The sequence below is a fragment of the Cervus elaphus genome, chromosome 16 (assembly GCF_910594005.1).
Source record: "Cervus elaphus chromosome 16, mCerEla1.1, whole genome shotgun sequence".
NCBI classification, from domain to species: Eukaryota; Metazoa; Chordata; class Mammalia; order Artiodactyla; family Cervidae; genus Cervus; species Cervus elaphus.
In genome coordinates, this window is record NC_057830.1 from 35,699,122 (window position 1) to 35,718,080 (window position 18,959).

Here is an 18,959-nt window from a genome sequence, read left to right on the forward strand (position 1 = left end):
GCAGATATTCAGCCCTTGTCCACCTTCCCCAGGCTAACAGATACTTAATTTTGTTCAGAAACTAGGCACCCATGTGCTCCTCCATTATCTTGAATAGTCCAGCCTATCATGGTGATTCCATCCCTTTTGTGACAGAAGGGTTTAGGCAGAAACATGTGATACAAAGTACACTGAGGGTCTTTCGGGGCTGTCTTCTTTGCTCTCAAGAAGGAAGAGAAGGTTAAGGATCTCTCTTTCTTTCCTTTAGATGCATTCGGAGAGGACACAATGTGTGAAATTGCTGTAGCTCACTTATACCTATGAGGGGAAAACCAAGAAAATCAAAGGAAGCTGAACTGGAGTTCTAGAATCATTGGGTTTGGAATTAACCAACCTTGAACTTGTTCTGCCTCCACACTTCCTATTACGAGAAACAGTAAAACCTCCTTAGAGCTAAAGTCATTTTTCCTTGGGTTTTATGATAGCTATAGCCAGGAGCACCCAAACCAGTACAGCTTTCTTCTTAATCAGAAAAAGAGCTTTTATTTTGTGTAAGTTTATCTTCTATCACTTTTCCAAAACAGTTCTAAGGTGGTTTAAACATTAAAAATTACATGATGGTTAGTAAAACAAGGGTAGAACCATAATAAAGTGAAATACTAGGATCAAAGACAAAGGAAGAAACAATATTCTGGGTCTGAAGGCTGAGAAGGCTGCTGGCTGAGTCACCCTGTTCTAAGTATCCAACAGGCCTATCATACCACGAGGAGACCAAGCATCAGAGTCAGTTTTTACAAAGCTTGCTTCATTAGGTACCATTTACCTTCTCTTCCTATACCAACATTTTATTATGAAAACTTTCAAACACATAAGAAAGTTGAAACAAATTTATAGTGAACACCTATATACATGCCTATTACCTAGATTCTACCAGTAGTTACACGTAGTTTTTCACATTTATTCTTCTATTCAGCTATCAGTTGATCTTAATTTTGGATCTTTTTCAAAGCAAGCTACACATCGCTTCTCAGCCTTTTGGCTAAGATCAAGTGTAGTATCTGTTCTTATCAGTTTAAAATCTGATATGTCCTCTATCCGAGGACAATATATTTTACAGCATGCTAACACATATATATGGAATTTAGAAAGATGGTAATGATAACCCTATATGCAAAACAGAAAAAGAGATACAGATGTACAGAACAGACTTTTGGACTCTGTGGGAGAAGGCGAGGGTGGGATGTTTCGAGAGAATAGCATGTATATTATCTATAGGGAAACAGATCACCAGCCCAGGTGGGATGCATGAGACAAGTGCTCGGGCCTGGTGCACTGGGAAGACCCAGAGGAATCAGGTGGAGAGGGAGGTGGGAGGGGGGATCGGGATGGGGAATACATGTAACTCCATGGCTGATTCATGTCAATGTATGACAAAACCCACTGCAATGTTGTGAAGTAATTAGCCTCCAACTAATAAAAATTAAAAAAAAAAAAAAAAGCAAGCTATATACATGAATATATTTTCCTTATATTTTATAGCATTTCTTTAGCTAGAATTCATGTTTTTTTGTTTGTTACTTTTTTTGAGATAAAAGTTACACAGGCTTCCCTGGTAGCTCAGTGGTAAGGATATGTGCCTGCCAAGCAGGAGATGCAGGTTCAATCCCTGGGTTGGGAAGATCTCCTAGAGAAGGAAATGGCAACTCAACCCAGTATTCTTGCCTGGTAAATCCCATGGACAGAGAAGCCTGGTGGACTACAGTCCATGGGGTTGCAAAGAGTCCCACGAGATTTAGTGACTAAACAACAACAACAAAAAGTTACGTACATGTACAAAGTACCTTCACTGAATTCTAACAAACACATAACCCATCTCCCTGTCAAGATACAAAAATTACCTTCACCCCAAGAAGTTCCCTCACACCCCTTCCCAGTCATACCTTCACTTTTGAGACTGGTACATGGGAGCTCCTACAGAAAAAGAAAAGGGAACAGTAACTACTTTAGGAATAAATGAAACATCACAACTGCAGTACAATGCTGATTGTAACATGCATATCCCAAATACCCAGGACATCTCTGGCAGTCATCACCTGGAGTTGGGTCAGCCCAGTCCCTGTATTCTTCACTCACAATAGGTCCCCAGGTCTAACAACTTTTCATGCAAATATAACTGTAACGTTCTTTGTGGTCTGACCTCCAAACTCACAGTAGATTACATATTATAAAATCTGAATGGAAACAAGAACTGCTAAGGGTATGCAGAGCAAAAAGAAATAACTGTCTGGCAAGGGTATAGACAGAAAAAGCAGATATAAGAATTGAAAATATGTAACAATTAGTACCATATGATGCAGGGCCAATAGCTCTACACATTCAGGAGTACCACAGCAATGCTGCTGAACTGTAACAAAGTGGAATGCAGAATTCCTTGGCCATTCAAAATTTTATTACCCTGGTTTCAATTATGTGTGAAGAGCCTCAAAAGTCAATCACATGTAATTTTGCTGATGCATGTTCCTGAATAACATGAGTGGTGAGGCTGCTGTGGGAAGAGTGAGCCAGTCACTTGGGACAGAGGGTGTCTGGCTGGCTGCCCAGCATCTCTGTCCAAATTTGGCTTTGATGTCAGACAGGATGCTATACACTCAGAAATAAGTAACATGATAAAAACATTTCTTCTTTGTGAAAATGACCCTCCAAAAAAGGAGCAGCTGCTAGAGTTGATAACAGACATGAAGCTGTCTAAGAAACTGAAGCTTCTTGGCTAGAAAAACATTTTCAATAAATTAGTGAGTTGGCTGGGTTCTAAGATAGGAAGAAACTCCTCATACGCTCTCTAGAGATATAAAGCAAAGGTGACTCAGGAAACTGCTTGAGCGAGTGCTCTAGTTAACGGAACACTGGAAAACGTAAGAAACGACAGGCTAGGAGTCTGGGGTTTTTGAGCACAGGCCACCCTTCTTGCTTGACCCTACAATAAACCTCCCTCTGCTCCAAACTGCAAAGTTTCATTTGTTTGGTCTCACTGCGCCTCAGGTACGTGAATTTGTGTTTTAACAATTCTGGTGAGGCCATCCTAGGAGTCTGTGCTGGTGCGTGATGACCCTGGCCAGAGGTAGCCCCCACCCTGAGGCCCCAGCAGCTGCCAGAGCTCATTCATTCCAGGGAACGGGAAGGGACTCTCCCTGACAGGCGCCAGCCGCCCCAAGACATGCGGCTCTTTAGAGCTGAGGGGGAAAAAAAGAAATGATGTGCTGGAGTGGTATCTACACCTGCAGGAAAAAGCAGAGCTCCCGTAATTCCCTATAATATGTATGAATTTCAGTAAAAACTTAAATACAGCATTTTTTGTTAGGAGGTAGTAAGATACAGCATACATTTCTCAAAGACTCCTACCAAAGGGGTTAAAAGAGAACCACCTTTGAAGCTTTAAGAAATTAAGTTTTTATTTACCTAGAAAATTCACTTCCATGGAAAAGCCTATTCCATTACAAAAGACATTTCAGGGAAAATCTGGCTGAACAATGAGGTGATTATTAGTGTTTCAAAGAGATCTTTCACTTTGTCAAACTGTTTAACAGATGAGCTCCTCCAGCAATTTTAGAATTAAGATTTTTATTTGCAAAAATTTAATTTACACATAACTTTCAAAAATACACTCACTGCCATGGGGTCCACTATTCGAGGGAGTGAGGCCCCAGAGTGAATGAGAAGCTAGAAAGCACACAGAGAAAGGGATTGCTGGGACAAAAGCAAACTGGCAGGAGCCATGTCGAGGTCGTGTATCCCCACCCTGTTTGTAATTCTTGGTCACAAAGAGCACCTCAAGGCATTGCTACATTTACGATTCCTAAATCAAAGTACCTCACAGCCTTCAAGCTGGTATCTACAAAGCATAAAGTGGTCCTGTACCTGACACTCAACATATCTTTACTATCCTATGTATTATATGATTTCGTTCAGGAAAAAACCCCTCACATCTTTACACAACTTTATAGTCTCATGTAAACTGCACCAATTACTCTGACATTCTTTCCTTTAATTCTGAAGCTTACCTATTAAGTTAACTCCTAATTTATGGATAATATTCTCAGAATCAATTTGCAAATCAGCTGCTATCCAGACCGTGGGCTGTACTTAAAAAATAGTATCAATGACTCAGAATTCTGTCTCTACTCCAGCCTGTGCTCTGCTGGGACAGGTGCTAATTATGCACTGACATGACCAGAGGTATGTCAGAGAGCCGGGCAGATCAACACTCAGTATGTTCCACGAGTAAAATTACCCAAAGACTTCCACAGGAAAGTTTCCTGCCTCTTCTGGTTACAGAAACAGAAATGTGCATCAATTTCAAAACGGCAAGATGACTTTTTTATAACACATGGTCCAATCAAGGTTGTCCCAGGCAGAAAGCAGAAACTGACAAAACAGTTGTATGGTGAAGAATTAACATGACCTGAAGACAGGTTTGACTTTTGCTACTGGCTTCTGGGAGATAATCTTGGAATATCATGCTTGATAGGAGTCTTACTGTTTGCCTGGGACCTTGGGTCACCACAAAGTCTGATATGATTTAGGGTGCAGGCTGGCCATACCGTAAGACCAATGATGTGGTTTCAGGCTTAGGCTTTGGGTCACACAGTGTTAGCAGACTTCTGGAGGGACTGGAGGCTGAAACCAGCTACATGGACAGTCAACCATACCAACACGATGGAGCCCCAGTGAAAACTGAACACCCATGCTTGGGTGGGTGAGCTTCCTTGGTTGGCAATACTCCACACATATAGCCACACACTGGTGGTGACAAAGTAACACTGTTCCAACTCCACGGGGAGAGGACAACTGGAAGCTTCGTATTTGGTGCTGTCTTGCATTCAGCCCTACATACTTCTTCCTTTGATTAACGTTAATCTGTAATCTTTCCCTGTAGTAAACTGTAATCAAGCATATACCAGTTTTCAATGAGTCCTGTGAGTTCTTCCAGGGAATAATCAAACCTTGAAGGTAGCCTTGGGGGACGACTGGATTGCAGCCGGTATCAGAGGTGTAGGTAGGTGGTCATGTGGACTAATTCGGCAACTGTCTGAACTCCGGCAATGTGTCAGAAGTGAGGGAGACCTTGTGGGCTGAGTTCCCTCTAACTTCTTAGTGACCTAACTGCTTTCGGTGGTGCTACTGGTCTTCTCTTCTGGCATCTAGCACTGTCACACCTGTGTTTAGTCGAGCTACTTGTATATGGGCCCTAGGCCTATCAGTGGCCTCTGAGTCTTGCATGCTGGACCCCTTCATACCTATCCTACAACTGATCCACAGTAGGTGTCGGTATATACTGGTTGGATCGAATGAATCATGCACAGTATAACAGGAATAAGCCTGAGGTTATTTTGATTCCTTCCCTCCCATCATTACCAATTGATTAAAAAAAAGCACTGGTGGCAACAACTCTAGCATCGTGCAGGATTTACCTTTGTTCTGAAAGAGCATCTGCAGGAAATAACTGATGTGCGAGAGCATGGTCCACAGTCTCCTTCATGACAGAGCTTTTCACAGGTATGAATGAAATCTTTAATAAAAATGAAAAGAGCTGGGGATGAAAATTGCAACTACTCATTTTCAGATTCCCAAATTCACTAGCTACAACGGTTCTCCACTTCTGTGCCCTGTAACTCCGTCACCAGAGCTGAGGGAAGAAGGATGCTGTTAATGTCTCTTGCCCTAACTTCCCCTCACCTGGCCAGCTGGGCCTTTTCCAGCAAGGAAAGGCCCCAGCATTAGTCACAGGAATATGCTTTGGGGCACAAGGTGCTCTGTGTACGCCAAAGAAAAGATCTTCTGACTCTTTATTGAGACCTCAAGTCTCCAAATTAGACTTGGATCTCCTTAAAATTGTAGCCATGGGTGACTTACCGAAGTACTCTTGACTCTAGGGAGTCAAAATCATCTAGGGATCATAAACAACCAGAAACCATGATCCATAATCTCACTGACTAAGTTCTATGAATGTCTGGTCATAGGTGGCCTGCCACCTGTTCTGTTAAGCTAGGTTTTAGAACAAGTCCTGTTTCTTGGACTCTCCAGGGATCATCCACAGTCTCTCTTCATGGCTGCTGTTTACATGATGCTTTTTCTCCATCCCTTTACCTTCAGCCTAACTGTATCTCTGACTCTAAAGTCTTTCCTGAAGATGGCATTATAGTTGCATCATTTTAAAATTCATTTTGATAATCTCTGCTTTTTGTCTAATTGCTTAATCCATTCACATTAACGTTATTATTGATATAGTTGGATATATATCTGCCATTTTACTTTTAGTTTCATGTCTCATGGCTTTTTTGTTAATATAATCTTCCTTCATTGTTTTCTTTTACATTAAGTGAGTATTCTCCACTGTAACATTTTCCCCCAGTAGTGGCATTTTCCACTATATTTTGAGATATCTTCTTAATGGTTGCTCTAGAGCTTATCAGTCAACTCAGATATGTACAAACCTAATTCCTGTGAGATACAGAAGCCTTATACCACACAGCTCTATTTTCTCTTCTCTTTTGTGCTATTACTGTTATACATATTACATCTAAATGTGCTACAAGTTTAACAGTACAATGTTAAAACTATTGCCTTATATGTTATGCCTGTTGAAGAAGCTGAAAAGAGGACAGCAAGTATATAACATAATTTGTTATATTTATCTTATTAACTGTTACTGGTTTTCTTCATTTGTTCCTAAAGATCTGAGTTACCATCTGATATCACTTCTTTAACAGCAATACAACCTTAATTCCACCTATTCCCGTCATGCTGTTATTGTCAGATATATTTCTATATATTATAGGCCTAATGACACAACTATATATATATTATTTTATACTACTGCCTTTTAAATCAGTGGAAAAAGAATAAATATGCACTTATTCTTTCTTTTATGATTAGGTAATTAACGTTACTCTGTTTTTTCTTGTGGATTTGCATGTATCAGCCTGAAGACCTCTCTTTAGTATTTACTGTAAAGTAGATCTGCTAGCAGAGAACTCTTGATTTTTAATTTTGGAAAGACTTGCTGCATATATGGTTGGTAATTTTTTTTTTCAGCACTTTGAATAGGTCATCTCACTGTCTCCCTCTTGTGATAGTGTTCTCCACTGTTTCTGATGAGCAGTCACCTGTGAATCTTACAGTGGTTCCCTAGTATGTAATGAGTCATTTTTCTCTTGCTGCTTTCAAATTCTGTCCTTGTCTTTAGCCTTCAGCACTTTCACTATGTGCCTTGGAATTTATCTTATGGAGTTTTTGAGTTTCTTGGATGTGCCAATTAATGTCTTTCAATAAATTTGAAAAGTTTCCCACCAGTATTTTAATATTTGCTCCTTTCTCCTCTCCTGGTGCTCCACCATTCTCCTGATGTGCTTATAGGTGTCCCATGTTTCTCTGAGGCACTATTCGTTTTTATTCACTTCATTTCCTCTATGTTTTGGGGATTATATTATCTCTATGACACAGACCTACCTTCACATTTATTGATCCTTTCTTCTGCCAGCTCAAATTTACTGTTGAGTACCTCTGATGAATTTTTAATTTTCATTACTGGACTTTTCAACTCCAGATTTTCCTTTGGGTCCTGTTTTTATAATTTCTATCTCTTTACTGATACTCTATTTGATGAAATGCCGCCTCTGTACCTTCCTTTAACCCTTCAAGCATGGTTTCCTTTAGTTCTCTGAATGTATTCATAACGGCTACCTTGACAGCTTCGTTAAATCTGACACTGATCACTCTCACAGAAAACTGAAAGTTTCTGTCACCTGTGGGGTTTTTCTCTGTTTGCATACTTTGTAAGTTTTTCGGTTGGAAGCTGAACATTGCTGGCAATCTGCTGTTTGCAGTAACTCTGGCCCCTGCTTCCTCTTTCACAGCCTGTCTGCGCTTGTTCACGAGGCTATTTTAGTGAAGTCTATTTTTATCACAGCACAAAGACACTGGTGTCATCCTTTTGATGGCACAACCCTGGGCAATGCACCATCACCCTGGGAAGACGACAATGTCAGCAGGACTCTCTTTGACTATCTCTTTCCCTGATCCTTCTGATAAGCCGTCTGCCTCTCTTGGTATTACATTCAGTCCTGAGGCCTCACTAACGGCTGGCTGACTGCAGCGTCCCGGGGCATAAACTGCTCAGCAGTCTGATCCAATAGAATCTGGGCAGAGGCAGTCTTTGAGGCAAGCCTATGAAGTTTGTTCTGACCCCGGGATGGTTCCTCTTAGTATCTCCTTTCCTGGTTCTCTCTGGTGAACCAGGTGGCCTATAGTTTAGCTTGTTGCTCTTAATTAAGAGGAACTATTGTTTTCTAAAGGGCCCTTAGGTCTGACTTCTCCATACTCTCTTTCAAATTAAACTCAGTTCCTTTAGGGAGTATTTTGGAGTTCTCTTTCCTTATGGACTGTCTCTCCCCCCTGGAAAAGGTCACTCAGTCACTGGGTGCTGGGTGGGACGACAGCCTCTAGTTTTCTTGGCTTGTGTCTCACACTGTGAAACCTCTGCCCTACACGTGAACCGGGGTGAGGGTGACCAAGGCCCCAGCGCTCCTGCCTCTGGTGACTGGAATAGGGCCTCCAGCCTATGTGTGACCCTGGAGGAAGGGACTCCAAACCTGGCAGTGGTGCTTACCAGGAGTTTAGCCTTTTCAACTTGGAGTTGGGGGGATAAGAAATGCTGATGGTCTGCTCCTCCTAGCAAGTAGCCCTTCACTGGGAACTGAGGGCAGATGAAGCCCCGATTTCTTGGGCACACCCGTCCTTTAGTTGAGCTGATTTGGGAAGGGGTAGGGAAGGAGGGAGTAGGTTGTGACTCAAAACAACACAGACTCTTGCTGTTCTTAACTCAGTTTTAGCAGGTTTTCTTCAATAAAAATTTCTTCATTGGAGTTATGTGTGTAGGACAGTTTCCAGAGACTTTAAATGGTTGCTTTTTTTTTTTTTTTTCAGTTTTCCCCAGCTTTGCCTGTTTTGCTCCTCAGGCTACCATCCTGAAAGCAGAACACCACCTAGTCTTTTGCACTAAAGCTATGTGACTAGAATGGACATTTCCTACTGGGTGAGATACTAATGGACCTAAACAAGATTTCTATAGATAAGCCAGGTCTGAATAAACATGAGATCCATCCACTGTTACCGCTAGTCATGGGCTTTTCTTTGAGTTTCTCAATCCAACTCACCTTAGCTCCTTAAAAGCTTTCCACGATTAAAACTCCGCTGAAGTATAGCAGTTACTCTTCAAACTCCTGAGCTGGTCTTGTCCCACCCCCAGGTCTGTTCATACTGACAGTTACTGTCCTTCTCTTGCTCAAGACCCTCTGCAGTACCCATTTCACATTTCCTCTTTCTCTCCATGCCAACAAGCTATCTGGGCGTCAGGGCAGTATATCTAGTCATGTACAAAGTTCTTATGAAACTGAAACTGACCCACATGCTTTCTGAAATGGGAAGATCTTTACCCTCTCTCTGGATCTGCAAGTCGTTTGATCTCTGTTTCACAGGGCTTATCTGAAGACACATTTTCCTGGCAGACAGAGACAAGCAATAGACAACCGACTTTCCTGACGAGGTTGAAATGTATTAAAATAAGAGAAAAGGGCATTTCTTCTCTCTACATAATTTTAAAGTCAGACTGAGAAAAGGAATTAGGTAGGGTGCTCCTACTGGTACTTGGAAGAAATGTAAAATCTTTCTTCTTGGAAAAATGGAAACCAAACTTAAAAGAGTCTATCTTTACCACAGATAGTTACAGGAACACCTTTTGTATACAGACCCAATTGCTCAGTTTCATTTTTCTAAATACGCAGCTAATGTACGCAGGTAATGTAAATTTGAGAACTCGGGAGAGAAGCTGCCAACTCACTGTAAAACTGTACGTGCACATACCCCAAGGACTGCCTCAGAAAGCATCAGTCAGAAGCTCAGACTATTGCTTTATAGCTAATCTCAACAAACCTTTTCTGGTTTCTATATCCAAGTAATCAGAAGTCTGAGAGTCAGAAAAAAGAAGAGTCACTAAAGGGAGGCAGACAGGACACTGAAAGCATTCACAAGAAAACAGCACCAAAAGGTTTAACAAGTAAAACAGTCACACCGTACCTTGCTGTGGGGAAATAACCTGAGAAACCTCAGCACGCCCAGAGGGAATCAGTGTATTCAGTAGAAGATAATAACTGAGGTTCAGGGAAGTGATGACTCTCAGTCAAATAAGGGGAAAGAAATCATCTTTGGTAACCTCTATTCAAAGAAGGAAGGTAATGTAAATTTTAGAAAAACGTCCCTTCAAAAATGATTTTCAGGAGGTGTTATTCTCAGTTAGATGGGAAACCTATCTGAAGAGAAAGATGCTTCCTGAGTGGCTCAAATGAATAAAGTTTAAGTGCACTTAAAATTTCAGTTCGTAAAACGTCTCACCCAGTTAAAATGTTTCTATTATACGAAAATGCTTCTAAACACTTGCCGAACCCTCAATTACTAAAAGGATATCTGGCATTCATACTAGTATAGGCTGCTAAGAGAAATCATAAACACCCCAACCACCCCCCACCCCAACCACAAAACAACATCTAACCACAACTGTCCTGAGTTGGTAATACCTGAATTACTAATAAAAGATCATTCGGGCAAATGTGAGCTTTCACAATTATATTTTGAGAAGGAAAGAAAAAGTAACCACACAAATCTGATCATAATATTTAGAAAAACATCTGATACTGTAACTGGAATTAAATACTGTTTTGTTGACGTAGTCACTGCCGCCAAATATTTACATTTACATTTTTAAAGACAACTTTCCGCCCACGAGTTACCTAGGGAACCACAAGGTAGAGGCTTGCCGCACACTTTTCCACATGAAGGCACAGGATCCATGCATGTCTTCCGACCACTGCTTCCAAGTTCCAGCAGCTGGCTGAGAGGGGTTTGCCCACAAGGGCAATAGCGCACCAGCGGGGGAAGCCGTGGGCACGGCGGGCAGGGCTGAGGGTGGCATACCTGAGAACATGTGTGGTTCCCACATTTCAAGTCCCTGTTAAGGAGAACAACACACTGTTACATAATTGTTGCCTTAAATACAGCTCTATTCTAACTGAGAAAAACATAAAACCTTACTTGCCACATATCTTTAAACAGCCAAAGTCCCCAAATCCATCAGACTTTCCCATGTCTGTTCCACATAACACATCTCGGGAGGTGCTGCCACAGTAGCATACTTGAGGACAGAATTTCAAAAATGAAAGATTAGTAATCTGCACAAGAGCTTAAAATACTCTAAGCAATCTATAAGAAGACACAAAATCCTATTCACTACTGTTGATCAGACCCGGAGCAGAAATAAATGTGGCTTATACAGCAGCTCTAAGCCCCACCTAAGAGCTCTGCCACAAGAAAAAAAGTTAGAAGCTTTTGTTAATTTTAACACATCTCATGGTACCCCTGTAGCACACCTCAACATGAGCATTAAAGTGAAACAGATTAGTCTCTGGTCCACAAGGCCATGGTTGGAAACCATGGATCATGAAGCTCCCTGGGGTCCTGTGGAGATGTCACAGAAGACTGAACCTAAATGGGGTAATTATGGAGGCACTGATGACTGGATTTCATCCTCATGTTAACCAAGCAGCACAGATTTAATACTTCGTATCTTGGGGTTCACATAAAGTGCTCAGGAAGAGTGTCTGCTGCTAAAAAGAAATTTTAAGATAGATACAATATAAAATCCTTATTAATCTGTATTCTACTATTGTTAAATTTGAAGTAATCATGTCTGAGTCCTGATACTGAGTAAAAAGTGTTTCAAAGAACTTGAGACTTTTATTGACTATATAGAGAACTCAGTCTAATATCTATAGATTTTTCTGTGGGTTGAAGAAATAATAGGTTGCTTTATGTGCTGCATTTAAGGAGTTATTTTCAAAGCAAACAAGAAAAGAGTTGGTTTCTGACTAATATGTAACAAAGTCTGGTGAGGACTAATTTTCATCAATTTAGATAATTTGTCTGATAAGGGCCACTCTACATTTTCAGTTTATAATGAAAACTTTTTGTCAATAAAGATATTAACCAAGATGCTTGATTTTTAAAATATACATTTACTTTCCCAATAAATACACAGGCAGTTTCATCCCCTGTTCTAAAACTCATTAAATAAAGATTTACTTATTAGATGAATTATAGGTGCAGGATATGCAAGATTGGCAGAATCAACAAATTGGTAAATAAAACCCTAGGAACAGGGAGGCTGTGCAAGCAGGCTTTCTTTTTTTGCTAAGTGTTTACTCAAATAGAACAGACTTCTTCTTTTCCAGAGGTATAAGACAGCTATGAACCAAAGAATCAAGGGTCAGAAAATTGACAAGTCTTTTCAAGCACACATGAACATTCTCTAGGGCTGATGCCAATACTAGGGAACAAGACAAACCTCAACAAAACAGAAAATAAAAAACACCTCGAGACAAAAAGTCTACAAATAAATGCTGGAGAGGGTGTGGAGAAAAGGGAACCCATCTACACTGCTGGTGGGAACATAAGTTGACACAGCCACTACACTGATGGCCTAAATACTTTGCTAGATATATAATATGGACAAACAAAAAGTCTTCAACTGGGTTTGAAAAAATCAGCTACACACACAAAAACAGAAAGGAAGAGACTGGGAGCCATACGAATCTGACAAAAAAGTGTCATTTAGTCCAATATGAATCAAGAGCTAAAAATGGTCCAGATCAAAGACAATCTATACTGCTAAGACCAAACTACCAGTACATATTTACTCCTGCCTTATCTCAAAATGGGTTTAATGCAGCATATAAGGATATATGAGATAAATGAAGAGAACACAAAAGATGTGAAAATAAAAAGGAAAATAATGGTAAGGATACAGAATGAATCATAGCTAAAAAGTACACACTATAAAGATGGACATTAGGTCAGTTATACCAGCTTCCTAAGATATTATCTTTGAGGAAAAACAACTATTCTTGGAACTAAGAACAAACAGGACTTTCTTCCTGGAGGACCCATAAACAAACCACTAAATAATATACAGCACAACTCCCTATGTAAAATCCTTATAGTACACACCACAAAACATTTCACAGGGCTATTTCTTATTTTAAGTGCCAACACAGATCAACAGCATCACATAAAAGTAAAATTTAATAAACTAAAACTATAGGACCAATGCATTGTAGCCCAGGATCTCTGCAGATTAGAGACAGCCATAAAAACAGAGAAAGCTTCAGACTCTACTACAAAGCCACAGTCATCAAGACAGTATGGTACTGGCACAAAGACAGAAATATAGATCAATGGAACAGAATAGAAAGCCCAGAGATAAATCCACGAACCTATGGACACCTTATCTTTGACAAAGGAGGCAAGGATATACAATGGAAAAAAGACAACCTCTTTAACAAGTGGTGCTGGGAAAACTGGTCAACCACTTGTAAAAGAATGAAACTAGAACACTTTCTAACACCATACACAAAAATAAACTCAAAATGGATTAAAGATCTAAATGTAAGACCAGAAACTATAAAACTCCTAGAGGAGAACATAGGCAAAACACTCTCTGACATAAATCACAGCAAGATCCTCTATGACCCACCTCCCAGAATATTGGAAATAAAAGCAAAACTAAACAAATGGGATCTAATGAAACTTAAAAGCTTTTGCACTACAAAGGAAACTATAAGTAAGGTGAAAAGACAGCCGTCAGATTGGGAGAAAATAATAGCAAATGAAGAAACAGACAAAGGATTAATCTCAAAAATATACAAGCAACTCCTGAAGCTCAATTCCAGAAAAATAAATGACCCAATCAAAAAATGGGCCAAAGAACTAAACAGACATTTCTCCAAAGAAGACATACAGATGGCTAACAAACACATGAAAAGGTGCTCAACATCACTCATTATTAGAGAAATGCAAATCAAAACCACAATGAGGTACCATTACACGCCAGTCAGGATGGCTGCTATCCAAAAGACTACAAGCAATAAATGCTGGAGAGGGTGTGGAGAAAAGGGAACCCTCTTACACTGTTGGTGGGAATGCAAACTAGTACAGCCACTATGGAAAACAGTGTGGAGATTCCTTAAAAAACTGGAAATAGAACTGCCATATGACCCAGCAATCCCACTTTTGGGCATACACACTGAGGAAACCAGATCTGAAAGAGACACGTGCACCCCAATGTTCATCGCAGCACTGTTTATAATAGCCAGGACATGGAAGCAACCTAGATGCCCATCAGCAGATGAATGGATAAGGAAGCTGTGGTACATATACACCATGGAATATTACTCAGCTGTCAAAAAGAATTCATTTGAATCAGTCCTAATGAGATGGATGAAACTGGAGCCCATTATACAGAGTGAAGTAAGCCAGAAAGATAAAGAACATTACAGCATACTAACACATATATAGGGAATTTAGAAAGATGGTAATGATAACCCTATATGCAAAACAGAAAAAGAGACACAGAAATACAGAACAGACTTTTGAACTCTGTGGGAGAATGTGAGGGTGGGATGTTTCAAAAGAACAGCATGTATACTATCTATGGTGAAACAGATCACCAGCCCAGGTGGGATGCATGAGACAAGTGCTCGGGCCTGGTGCACTGGGAAGACCCAGAGGAGTCGGGTGAAGAGGGAGGTGGGAGGGGGGATCGGGATGGGGAATAAGTGTAAATCTATGGCTGATTCATATCAATGTATGACAAAACCCACTGAAATGTTGTGAAGTAATTAGCCTCCAACTAATAAAAAAATTAAAAAAAATAAAAAAAAAAAAAACAGAGAAAGCATACAATGAGTGGTCTTTTGAGACTCACTTCTTTCACTTAGTATTTTGGTTTTATTTTTTTGAAGAGAAATCATTTTAATATATATATTTTCACTTCAGTCAATTCAACAATGGTTTCTAATAGGCATGCAGACCCATTTAGTTTGCTTCAAATTTATTTATTTCTCAATATGCAGCAACCTTCCTAATGAGATAGTTGAGCTGAACTATTTATTCTTAAAGAGTACAATGTATCTTGTCCTCAAAGAGTTTTATCAACTTTAACACCTTCAAAGAGCCCTATGAGGCTGCTCAATATGGTAGTTTTCCCCTGAAATTTCTTATTTGGAGGATGGCAAAACAGTCTAGGATCTTCCCCAGTCTACTGGTTGCTTGTATGCATATCACAGCATGGCTGGCTAAGAGGTAGAGACTGAATAATATGTAGATAGCCTTCAAGCCCAGCTGAGTGAGACAGCTTCATTTTTAGAAAGGAAACCAAATCATGAAAACCCTCCTAACAGTATGATTTGTTCCAGGGTTCTTTTAAGAAGGGACATAATCCTCATGCACAGGACTCTTTATGGCCTTCTAGAGTTTTCTGCTCAGCCACTGTTCTCCAGCCAGGTGACTTACTGCACTTGCTGCAGAACTGGAAGCATGTCTGTCTACTTGCATCATTAGAGGTGGTGTTAGTCTTCTCATTTCCGGCCAAATGGAGCCGACCACACTTTCAACCCTGGTGGCTGCACGTCTTCTTGAACAATACCAGCTCTATTAATGGCTTGTTCCTTCTTGTACTCCTCTAGCCGCATTAAGGACCGGAAGTAGATGGGGTAGAAGGTGACGCCAATTAGGGAGATGAAGCCGCCGAAAATGAGAGCAGTGCGCAGGTTCCAGGACATCGCTCCAGCCAGGGCTACCCGGATTCTCCGAATGCCTGGGACTCTCCAAACCCGGCTCCCGCTGGCTGGGCCGTGACGCACTTAGCATAATATTTTGGAGGTTCATCCACTTCATAGCATGTATCAATATTTCATTCCTTTTCATGGCTCAATAATACATCTTTTTATGGATATATCATGTTATTCCATTTATCAGTTGACAGGTATTTGCATTATTGCCACATTTTGACTATTATGAATAATGCTGCTATGAACATCGGTTTAGAAGTTTTGTATAGACATATATTTTCATTTCTCTCGGGTATATGCCAAAGAGTAGAATTGCAGTCACATGGCAACTCTATGTTTAACCTTTAAAGGAACTACTATACTATTTTCTTTTTCCTTTTGGCTGCACCACACAGCTTGTGAGACCTAGGTTCCCTGACCAGGGACTAAACCTGGGCCACGGCAGTGAAAGCGCAGAATCCTAACCACTAGGCCACTGGGGAGATTCCTTAGACTGTTTTTAAAAGTGGTTATACTATTCTACTCTTACTGTGCCTTTAATTTACAGTTTCCTAGTGTTTAAAGGTGTCAAGCATCTTCTATGTGTTTATTGAGCATTTATAATTATTTTCTTTTGTGAGGTGCCTCTTCAAGTTGATTTGTAGGAGACTATCTTTCTGTTTTTCTTTGGAAGGAGTACTTTAAATATTCTGCATACAATCTGTGATTTATCTATTTATTTTCTTTTTTTTTTTTAATTCATTTTCTTAATGTTGTCTTTTGTTGAACAGAAGTTTCTTAATGTGATAAAGTTCAATTTAACATTTTTTGTTGCTCTATGAAATCTTTGCCTGATCCCAAAGTCATGAAAATATTCTTTTATAGTTTCTTCTGGAAACTGTTCTGGGTTTTACATTTAAGTCCAAGATCCATATAGAATTAATGTTTGTGTAAAGAGTGAGACACGGGTTGAGGGTCACTTTTTTCCCATATATACATCCAGTTGTTCTAGGACCATTTGTAAAAAGACTCCTTTTCCCACTGAATTAACTTAATATCTTGGCTGATATCAACTGACTGTAATATACTGAGGTCTATTTCTGGACTCTATTGTCAGAATCTACTAGTCTACCTTTATAACAATAACCACACTGTCATGATTACTATTACTTTATAAGCCTTAAAATCAGGTCTTTCAAATTCATTCTCTTTCAAAGATTGCTTTGGCTTTTTCTGCACCCTTTTCAAGTAGTCCCTGCAAAAAGATTTCCTAAGCAGTTTCTTTAAACAGCATTAAAAAACATCTACTGTCCAAATTCTATAGGACAATGACCTATACTGGTATTATGTGACCAAAATAATGAAAACCATCCAATCATTCATATATCTCTAGTTCTTTCTGCCCAAGATAACGACCTAATAGAGTCTTTGTGACTACAGGCTTGAGACAAAACCATGTCATCAATACAACTGTAAATAAGGTTCCAAAAAAGCCCCAAAGTATGGCTGGCTGCTGGGCTCACCACTTACCCTGGTTCAATATGACCCGACAAGGTTGGCAGGGACCCCCATGGCACAGCTCAGCACAGTGGTGCTGACCACAATTCAAGATACTGTCACAAGGGTTAGAACAGTGAACTGAGACCGCCTGACCACAGCGAACTGTGTGCCTACAAAGAGAGAAAACAGAAAGACGGCATTAGCCTAATGTTGGACACTGAGGTCCTATTCGACAGCTAAACTAACCTTCCCCCAAAACCTACTAAGCCTCTCCGGGCCCCATTTCCCCTACTTCTTCTAGGCCTCCCTCCTCCAATCACTCCCTCAATTACTCTTCCTTCCTCCACTCTTCTTTTTCACTCCTTTGCTTCTCTGTCCCCTATTTTCTGGCCAGAGAGGAATTGAGGGCCTAAGTATTTGTTACACTGTGATTTCTCCTCTGAGTTGAAGCAGCATGCAGGAGGGTAAAGAGCCTGAAGCTCCCACAGTATCTTACAGATCTGGGTGGGGAAGTTGAAAACGTAGTTCTAACAAATATTCCTGGAATGAAAGCACAATGGCATTCTCCTGGGACCCTGCACTCTGGCATTTTCGGCAGTTATAATATTGTACTTAAGAACATACTGTATGTGACTTTGATTCAGGAAGGGAAATAATTCTGGCTTTGTTCTAATAAACATCCTGACTTTGCTGACTTATTAGCCAGAGAAGGATATGAGGCCACTGCTCTTACACAATTGTCTTCAGGTTTCTTTTCAGGGTAATGGTTTAGAGCTTGGAATCTACTCTCCCACAAAAAGTTCTATTCTATTCCACTACTCTCACGTCAGCTATGTATTTTGTTTTAAAAAGTCACTGATACATATATAGATGATCAGTTTCCAGTGCTCAGCATCACAGATAATATCAACCCCTTGAGGAAGACATTATTATTTCTACCATAAGAAGATAACATAAGAAAAATGAGGCTCAGCAGGAGAAAGCAACTTGCCCAGGTTAACAACTAGTTAGTGGCAGAGCCCAAATCTGACCTGGGCTTCCTGACCAGAAAGCCTTGCATGTGACTCTCAGGCTACACTGCTACTCTTGTAAGTTCAGTAAACACTTAAAAAACGTTTATCATTGAAAAATCTGCACTATTCCATCTCGTCTTGTGGTTCAGGAATCACTGTATGGTCTTCACTAGACCTCAGAAGCACTCCACAGCCATGCAGCTATCGATGGTCCCTGCACTGATAAAGCATAACTTGCACTGTAATGAAAAGAGGGTGGGCTCTGGGGGCCACTTACTCTTTCTTTCAACAATATTCACTGAAAACCTCCTAGACACCAGATACTACGCTAGGCACAGATAAATGATCCTTGCCTCCTGAACCTTAGTAGGCCGGGGTTCAACTCCTGGTTCTTTCACCCACTGGAGATGTTAAGATAAAAGTCCCATAGTATTTCACCTAAAACAACAATCTCACTTTTTATAACTTTTTAATCACTTAAAAGATTGCAAAACAGGATTAAGGCAGTACAGGACTTACTATTTGCAGAAAAGTACTATTTACACCTACCGTTAATGATAGTAAATAAATACTATTTGCACCTACCTACTAATCTTTCATTTTAGAAATTCATACATAAACCATCAATGTGGAAACTGAAGTCTTCCTTTGGAGTACAAGTCTAACTTTACCTGGTCCGTCCACATTCACAAGTTTTAGTCATAAAGGCAGGGCAGGGTGGGCAAGGTCCTGGATGGCACAGACTAAAAAAGAA

At 40.2% G+C, this 18,959-nt stretch overlaps 2 protein-coding genes and 1 pseudogene across 3 annotated transcripts in view; 1 reads left to right on the plus strand and 2 right to left on the minus strand.

The window, feature by feature from the left end:
- NFX1 (nuclear transcription factor, X-box binding 1) overlaps positions 1-18,959 on the minus strand; it is a 70,513-nt gene that overhangs the window by 26,818 nt on the left and 24,736 nt on the right. For both annotated transcript variants that reach the window (XM_043927390.1, XM_043927389.1), the window contains exons 6-11: positions 18,877-18,948; positions 17,223-17,362; positions 11,122-11,221; positions 10,821-11,038; positions 5,448-5,545; positions 1,920-1,950 (exon numbers count right to left, since the gene is read on the minus strand). In XM_043927390.1, coding sequence (XP_043783325.1) covers positions 1,920-1,950; positions 5,448-5,545; positions 10,821-11,038; positions 11,122-11,221; positions 17,223-17,362; positions 18,877-18,948 — 659 coding nt within the window. The remainder of the gene's footprint in view (positions 1-1,919; positions 1,951-5,447; positions 5,546-10,820; positions 11,039-11,121; positions 11,222-17,222; positions 17,363-18,876; positions 18,949-18,959) is intronic.
- On the plus strand, positions 999-1,109 carry LOC122673122 (annotated as a pseudogene).
- Positions 15,177-17,208, minus strand: LOC122709978 (small integral membrane protein 20-like). Its single transcript, XM_043927391.1, has one exon. The coding sequence runs from the start codon at positions 15,702-15,704 to the stop codon at positions 15,501-15,503; it is 204 nt and encodes a 67-aa protein (XP_043783326.1). The 5' UTR covers positions 15,705-17,208; the 3' UTR covers positions 15,177-15,500.

What these genes read in the sequence shown, in the direction of transcription:
- LOC122709978 (XM_043927391.1), bottom strand. Translation starts at nt 15,704, where the DNA reads ATGTCCTGGAACCTGCGCACTGCTCTCATTTTCGGCGGCTTCATCTCC.